Source organism: Trichogramma pretiosum, unplaced genomic scaffold (genome assembly GCF_000599845.2).
Source record: "Trichogramma pretiosum strain Unisexual culture from Peru unplaced genomic scaffold, Tpre_2.0 scaffold56, whole genome shotgun sequence".
NCBI classification, from domain to species: Eukaryota; Metazoa; Arthropoda; class Insecta; order Hymenoptera; family Trichogrammatidae; genus Trichogramma; species Trichogramma pretiosum.
In genome coordinates this window covers 1,201,854-1,209,692 of record NW_019641680.1, presented here as the reverse complement: position 1 = coordinate 1,209,692, position 7,839 = coordinate 1,201,854, and the positions used below count along the sequence as shown (strand labels likewise).

The 7,839-nt window shown below is 48.4% G+C and overlaps 2 protein-coding genes across 4 annotated transcripts; both read left to right on the top strand.

Annotated features, from left to right (window-relative positions):
• Nucleotide 1: 1 nt before the first annotated feature.
• Nucleotides 2-1,207, top strand: LOC111694115 (microtubule-associated protein 10-like). The gene is made up of 3 exons (XM_023460921.1): nt 2-303; nt 366-996; nt 1,065-1,207. Exons 1-3 carry the CDS (start codon nt 175-177, stop codon nt 1,148-1,150), a joined length of 846 nt encoding a protein of 281 aa, XP_023316689.1. The 5' UTR covers nt 2-174; the 3' UTR covers nt 1,151-1,207.
• Nucleotides 1,208-2,518: 1,311 nt separating this feature from the next.
• Nucleotides 2,519-7,588, top strand: LOC106654924 (AF4/FMR2 family member 4). 3 transcript variants are annotated; one of them, XM_014375071.2, is made up of 5 exons: nt 2,728-2,808; nt 3,454-3,542; nt 4,498-4,611; nt 4,690-5,271; nt 5,913-7,588. In XM_014375071.2, exons 2-5 carry the CDS (start codon nt 3,510-3,512, stop codon nt 7,374-7,376), a joined length of 2,193 nt encoding a protein of 730 aa, XP_014230557.1. In that variant the 5' UTR covers nt 2,728-2,808; nt 3,454-3,509; the 3' UTR covers nt 7,377-7,588. The 3 variants fall into 3 exon arrangements, with proteins under 3 accessions (XP_014230556.1, XP_014230557.1, XP_023316688.1); XM_014375070.2 differs by lacking the exon at nt 3,454-3,542 and having other exon boundaries at nt 2,519-2,808; XM_023460920.1 differs by lacking the exon at nt 2,728-2,808 and having other exon boundaries at nt 3,335-3,542.
• Nucleotides 7,589-7,839: the final 251 nt, after the last annotated feature.

Sequence of the window (7,839 nt, the reverse complement as noted above, 5' to 3'; positions counted from 1 at the left end):
CGGCTGTTTGATTTTGTTCTCTCTCTCCATCTCTCGGATTTCGAAAATTTTTAGTGGTTAAAATTGCAACAACGTGCAAAATTACATAAACTCTCGGCCTCCCTCCCCAAATTGAAAATTCAATACTGTTTCGGTCGAATCGTTTCGACTTTTATAATAATAGAGAAAAAAAAAATGGAAAAAAACGCCCAAGAGCTGTTCCTCGCGGAATTCATGGTGGACCGCGTGAAAATCCCGTCGGTCCAGGCGCAGGTGGGCAACGACGAGACGAGCACCCAGCCCAAGACCTGCATCGAGTTCAAGGTAAACTCGGCTCTTTTTTTTTTTTTTTGTAAATCCGTGTAAAATAACGTACGTACGTATAGATCCTCAGTCTACCGCCGATCTTCATCTGCCAAGAGCCGACCTCAGGTAGCAACTGCACCTGCCTCGGCGACGAGCCGCTCGTCTTTCGCAAGGGCAAGTCCTGCCTGTTCGCCCTGCCCAGCCACCTGCTCGCCAAGCCCGTCTGCAGTTTCCCGGTGCTCATGACGGCCTACAAGATATTTCCGCCCGACACGCTGCCGGACGTGATGACGTTAGGCCAGTGTCAGATCGACGTGCGCGACATCGTCAACGACCTGATGCAGGAGTCGGCCTGCAAGGCCGAGCGCACCAGCCCCTGCAAGGCCATGAAGAACAACTTCAGGATACAGACGCCGACGGGTCAGTGCGTCGGCGAGGTGTGCGCCTTCGTGCGCATGTCGAGACTGGGCAAGAAGGTGGTGACGCAGTTCCAGACGCCGCACAACAAGAAGCCCTACCTGTTCAAGGGTAGGGACAGGAGCTCGGTGTTTCAGTGCAGGAAGGTGGAGGAGAACGCGGACGACTGCTGTCCCAAGCCCAAGTGTCCCATGGAGAAACCGTCCAAGTCTTGCGGAGGAGGAGGTGGACAGAAGAGTCAGAAGTCCTGCGGAAAGAAGAAGAGCTCGTGTGGACAGTCGGCCGAAACGGATCGTAAGGGATCGTTATTTTTACTTTAATGATTCGTCGTATTTTTCATGTATTTTTTTTGTTCGTTACAGATTGCGGGAGCAATTTCAATGCCGAGGAAAAAACGAGAAAGTGCGGATGTAAAATAAAAGATGGCAAAGGCTGCGGCGGATGCTAGTTAAAACGAGAAAAATATCAAATTATTCAAGCCAGCTCGAGCAAGTTTTGTCGCATCATCCATGAGGTAATTGTAAAAAAAAAATTCCATCGTCGCCGAGCTGTACAACAACCCTCGACAATACGCTCATCTTTTGTTTTCAGTTTTCGGTTATCATCGATCCATCATAACCCCCCCAATAAGCCAGTCGCGATACTCGCAACACGCAGTTTAGGCCCACACACACGACTTCAAAATTTTCAGTGTCGACAAATATTTCCCGATCGTATAATACTTCGCTACCCACACACAACACACACGCAAACAAACTTTTAACAAGAGAATAAAAAAAAAACAAACCTGTCAATAATAAACAAGACTATTTCAACAAACAAAAAAAAAATAAATCATGAATCAAGAAAAATCCAGTGACCAACGGACGGACGCTTGCGAACGAGGCAAGACTCGCGAACGAGGAGGAGACGAGCAGCAGCGGGATCAGGAGGCGGATTGCGACAATAGTACCGAGGCCGCCGCCGCCGCCGCCTCCGATCCGTGCGATTCCGATCCGAAATTTCAAACCAACGTCTGGGTGAACGTACAGTTCGAGAGGAATACCCAGCAAGTCCAGCTGTCTTTCAAGTAAATATACATTTTTATACGCGCTTGATAGTATGATTTTGTAGTTATTTAATTTTTGAATTTTTTTTTTTTTTTTCGCGCTTAAAGGAATCTGCCGATTACCAAACCGTAACTGACGCCCCACGGCCGATCGTCGTCGGGAAAGAAAGCACAGAGAGAGAGAGGACGAAGCACGAGCCCCGCGACAAAGTCGTCGACCCAAAAATACCACATAACATATTTTAGTTTATGTAATAGCTAATTTATATACTGCAAGCTCAAGCGAACCAAGTTAATTTTTCATAAGTTTTATACACCGAAGTATTTTATATAATATATTATTTATATATTCTGTATATAAAAAATTAGAATAGTCAAATAGCGAGTAATTATAACCATTTCGTTGATGAAAAAAAAAGCAGGAAAAAAATGGGAAAATTGACCCCTTCACCTACGAAATTGAAAAAAAAATACAATTGTCATGGCTAAATAATCATTTGGTTTTATATTGAAAAAATAAAGCATCATGATTAAAACGGAAAAAAATCGATTTTTAATCGTCAAAGTCATGGGGCTGAAAAAAAAAACAAAGCTCGATGTAAGCCGCGCGCAGTCGCCCCAACGGCAGCAGCGGAACACGCCTGCGCTCGAGCTTTCCGATGTCAATGCTGCTGAACGCTGTATACATATAATATACACAGCAGCCACTGGTGTATTACAGCAGCAGCAGCAGAGAAAGAGTCTCAGTCAGCAGTCCAACTCAAAGCCCAGAGCCACGAGGGATGAGGCAGTATCAACCCCCCACGGTTTGACGCTAGCGGGTTAGCTCAGTCGTCGTCGTCGTCGTCGTCATGAACGACTCGCCGAAGCAACAACAACAAAAGCAGCAACGCCAGTCGTCGACGAGTCAGGATGAGTCAGTTCAGCAGCAGCAGGCGAGCAGCAACGCCGAAGCCTCGACGAGTGGCTGCCAGCAGCAGAGTAACAGCGGCAACGTCCGCAACAGCGGCGGAATCGAGCTGAGCGACGACGAGGAGTGGAATAACCTCGTCGAAAGGGTGCGTGGCGTTAATACGACGAAGCTCTTCTTCTTTCCCATTATTATATACGCGTGTATAAGCGGATCTATGCGCGTAAAACTTGCAGCAGCAGCAACGCGCCGAGACACATATAGGGGAGCTTTACGTGCATAGATGTAAGCGGCCGGTGGTGGTGAGCGCGGCGCGCTACGCGTGCATTCGTTACAGTGAGTCATATGCCAGGCTGCAGTGTGTTGCGTGTTAGCGGTGCCTCGCACCACTGTGTTATACATACACATACACGCTCGGCCGAATCGATAGTTTTATCTTCGCGCGGCGTGTGCGGGCTTTTCCCTTCTGCTCCGTGCCGTGTGCTGTGCTGTGTCGCGCGTTAATGTACTCCATGATGCACTCGAAAGTACTCGATATATAGTCCGTAAGCCATGAGGGGGTAAGAATATTTATGCAATTATTTATTTATTTTTTTTAATTTTTAACTCGAATCGCGAACGTTTCCTCGTTTTCGATTTAAAAGCTCAATGCCGACAAAAGCGTAATCGATGACTCTCCGTACGAAAAAGGCCTCAATTGTTATTTCATAGATAACGTTCGTTCATTCTATTCAATCGAGCAAGAGATCTATACATATTTGATTTTCAAATTCTTATCTATATTTCTTTGCAGATTCTGTATAATTATTAAACGAAATTTCGAAAAACAAAAAAAAAAACACACAACACATGTATACCAGACGACGATACTCCGAAGGACAGGTATACGCATTTTTGAGAACGAGTTTTGTAATACACTCCGCAGAGTTGTGTTTCGTACAATTGTGTGTTGTTGTTGTTCCTTGTGTGTGATGTCTCGTCTATTAATTTGCAATAATAACAAGTACGACTACTACCTGCACCCCCCGGTTCGTTCACCAGTTTTTTTTTTTATACCTCTCGATGCGTCACGAAAAAGTACTACTTTTTTTTCTTCAAATAATCGTCGTACCAACTCTTCAGCCAGATCCAATGTAACACTCTACTCGCACCATGTAACGCACGCTTGAAATTTTATAACAAACACACCACGTAATAACCCGTATATCCGAAAAATCGTTAGGTGATTTTATTTTCATTTTTTGGTCGAGATCGAATTTTTCAATAAAGGCGAAAATACACGCGAGTTTCAAGGACCGATAAATTAATCGGAATTCGAGTCAACGTGTGCGCGCGTGCTACATAGATGCCACATTATCAATCCCCGATGATTTGCTCGACTTAATCGGTTGGATCCGTAAGCGATGCACGTCCGAATCGTGTATATCCTACTACCCTGCTGTACCTCATGTTAACACGACACGTTGTTACGTGTTGCTTTTTCACTTGTAACGCCACTTGGTAAATTGAAATTTCCCATATTTGACGTACATATCATCAGCTGTTATTTTGGTATTTTGTAGTTTGACTTTTATACCAGAGAAGCGATGCTTTCTTCACTATAAAATTATGTGTACACATCTAATTCACACACTGAAAGTAAAATGTTTGCGTTTACTCACACACGCACACGATGTAACAATAGTTCGAGGCTCACTACTTTTTCACAGTAATAATGTATACCTTTGAACCGACACTAAGAAACCTTATTTGCAAAAGGCATAAATAAAAAAAAAGAAAATAAATAATTTTTTCTAACGAATCGCTAACGTTATTAACAATTTATCATCGTCGTCAGGCCGTGCTCGAGCGCTCGAAATCGGACCGTTCGGTGCGCAGCGGCGACGACGAGCACCGACGCAGGACCATCATCGTCGAGAAGAAGAATGGCTCCTACGGTTTCACCTTACAAGTAAGCTTACATAACTCGAATAAAATTTAAACCTTTTCTTACGTGAATAAAAAAATGTTCCCCCCTCTCTCTCTATAGAGCTACGGCATCCACTACAAGCGCGAGCAGGAGATCGAGATGGTCACCTACGTGGACTACGTCGAGTCGGACGGGCCGGCCTATCGGGCGGGTATGCGCGAGGGCGACGTCATCCTGTCGATCAACGGCCAGGACGTCGACAAGGCCGACCACAAGAGCCTCGTGAATCTCATCAAGAACTGCGACGGCCGCATGCGCATGGTCGTCAGCTTCGAGAACTGCGTGCGCAAAGTGGAGCTGCACATGCGCTACATCGAGCTCCAGCGGGGTCTGCAGTCGAGGCTGGCCGAGCTCGAGCGACTGTGCGAGAGGGAGAGGGCCATACTGGTGGGCAGGTGGAAGACGCACTCGTTGCCGGCGCGCAAGAGGGCCCAGGCGAGCCTGACACCGGCCATCGTCAACGTGAACAGTCATCACGCCTGCGGCGACGTGGGATTGCCGGCCGATGCTCACCAGCAGCAGCAGCAGCAGCAGATGACTTGTCTGGAGGCGTCGAATTCCGTTTCTAGTCTGACTGCGGCTGCGGCCCAGTCCTGCTGTCGATCGGCCTCCTCGACCGAGCACCTGCTGCTCTACAACGTCGTCGGTTTCATTCTAATTTACTTACAAGGAGACCATTTCAGCTTCGGGTCATGGATTTGCTCCAAAAATTTTTTTGGAGTCTCCTGGTACCCAATACTGAAGCTCCCTGGGATTAGTTTGATCCAATGGGCCTTAGAGCCCATTTTTTACATGATTTTTCATATTATGAAAAAATCTTTGTTATTTTCTATATCGATTTAGAAGTACTAAAACGAAAAAATACAACGATCAAAAGTTTTTTAATTTTTCAAAGAATCTGCTTGAATTTTTTCAGAATTTTTGGGATTATCTACCACTCTCTTTACGAAGTCCTAAAATATACTAAAAAAAGCGTCAAATTTGGGCCTCTTGACTTAAGTGATAGATGGTCCCAAAAATTCTAAAAAAATTCAAGCAGATTCTTTTAAAAGTTTTAAAACTTTTGATCTTTGCATTTTTTCGTTCAAGTACTTCTATTTCGATATAGAAAATAACAAAGATTATAATGTGGAAAATCCCCTAAGCACAGGGAGCTTCAGTATTGGGTACCAGGAGACTCCAAAAAAATTTTGAAGCAAATCCATGACCTCGAAGCTGGAATGGTCTCCATGTTAGCTTTATTTTTTAATCGAACCCTCGACTTATCTAAAAAATTTTCGCAGTACTCGGACGGCCAGAACTTCCTGATCCCGCGCAACGCGGCCTGCCTCGTCGCTGTGGCTCCACCGGGCATCCGGGGTGGTGGCGGCGGCGGCCCCCGCACCGATCACCATCATCACTTCCTGTCGAGCGTCTCGGTCGCCTCCTCGGCCGGCGGAACGTCCAACGCTTCGTCCACTCTGCGCCACAGCTATCATCAGGCCGGCGGCGGCGGCGGCAGCAGCAGCAACGGCAGCCTCTCGCTCGTCGGGGGCGGCGGCACCCCGTCGCCCAAGCAGCAGCAGCAGCTACAGAGCAAGGACAGGGCGTCCCAGTGCAGCGTCGGCAGCGCCAAGTCCAACCAGTCGACCCAGGTCCAGGACGGCCAGACGCAGACGACTAATTCGCAACCGGCAACGACTAGCGCTGCCTCGAAGCAGCTGCAGAGCGCCCGCAATCTCTGCGTCGCGTGCATATCGAGCGCCAGGAGGCAGCGCGAGCGACGTCAGCACAGAGCCGATCAGGCGGCGGCGGCGGCAATCTCGTGCAGTGCCAATAACGACTCGGGCAGCCTGGACGCCTACGACCTGGCCGGCAGCCCGTGCTGCGAGCCCAACTGCGTGCCGGGCCGCAGGCGCAGCGCCAAGGACAAGCACCACGGCCGTAGCAGCGGCGGCGGCAAAGCTCAGCGACACGAGCAGGGCTCCCAGACGCATCAGCACCAGGTCTGGCATCATCATCTCGAGCAGGTGGCGGCTCAGCAGCAGCAGCAGCAGCAGCAGCAGCAGCAGCAGAGTCAGCAGGTGCAGACTCAGCGAGAGCAGCGAGACGCCCAGCAGCAGACCACGGGATCGAGACAGCCCCGGAGTCTGGAGGCCAGTCAGGCCGAGCTGTCGAACGGTCTGGAGTCGGCTCCATCGTGCAGCACCTCCCTCAGCACCGACACCCTCTACTGGGAGGGAGGAGGCGGTCGCGGGGGTCTGCAGCACGCCAAGCCCAAGTCCTGGGACAATCTGGCCTGCACCAAGGCCTTCGGTGGCTACGGCTTCGGTGGCTACGGCTACATCGACGCCGGCTCCAAACACCAACAGCAGCATCAGCAGCATCAGCAGTGCATCCAAAGCAAGAACAACAACGGCGGTGGCAGCGTTCAGTACGCCCGCCTCAAAAGCAGCGCCAGCGTGTGCAGCTCCACCTCGACCAAGCGACGCAGCTACTTCCAGCCGACCAAGTCGACCGAGAGTCTGCTGCAGCCCACCGGTACTTGTCCGGCCGACGTCAACAGTCTCAGCTGCGAGTGCCTCGACGGTGGTGGCGGTGGATCGCAACAGAGCCAACAACAACACCACAATCCGCGCTTCATCGCCGTCCAGCTGGAGAAGCACGTGGTGAAGCGGCAGGGCTCGGCCAGGCATCGACGCTCCAGCCACTCGGACAAGCAGCGGGCCAGTTGTAACGGAGGCACGGGAGAGGTCACCAGAGTTTAGCGAGCGGGACTCTACGGGACGATTGGATATTATTATGTATTGTAATACGTGTAAACACACACACACACACACTTGTCGGGCTCTCGATTTGTATATCGGGAGAGGGACGCGATTCGCCGATTCGTAAACGTGATATGACATTTACATATGCCTAGAGAATATTTAATTATAAATACTGTACATTGAATATATTATACGAGCATTTTAATTAAATTTGCTTTGATATAATTATCATTCTTGTTTCGTTATTTATTTCACTGTCAAGACTATAGAATTCTTATCTAGTTACCAGATGCAACAACTGCAACGAAATATTTCAAATATTTCAACAACGTGACTAGACACTTTTTCGCGTGCCGAAATATTATTAACGGCAAGACGATAATATGTTATGCCCTATTGTTTACTTTAGTTAGCCTGAACTTTCACGACTCGATTTGTCAATATTATTAAATTTTAGTTA

Coding starts and splice junctions, on each gene's coding strand:
- LOC111694115 (XM_023460921.1), top strand. CDS start 175: ATGGAAAAAAACGCCCAAGAGCTGTTCCTCGCGGAATTCATGGTGGAC. Junction 304..365: donor AGACCTGCATCGAGTTCAAG/GTAAACTCGGCT, acceptor ACGTACGTATAG/ATCCTCAGTCTACCGCCGAT. Junction 997..1,064: donor ACAGTCGGCCGAAACGGATC/GTAAGGGATCGT, acceptor TGTTCGTTACAG/ATTGCGGGAGCAATTTCAAT.
- LOC106654924 (XM_014375070.2), top strand. CDS start 2,602: ATGAACGACTCGCCGAAGCAACAACAACAAAAGCAGCAACGCCAGTCG. Junction 2,809..4,497: donor GGAATAACCTCGTCGAAAGG/GTGCGTGGCGTT, acceptor CATCGTCGTCAG/GCCGTGCTCGAGCGCTCGAA. Junction 4,612..4,689: donor CCTACGGTTTCACCTTACAA/GTAAGCTTACAT, acceptor CTCTCTCTATAG/AGCTACGGCATCCACTACAA.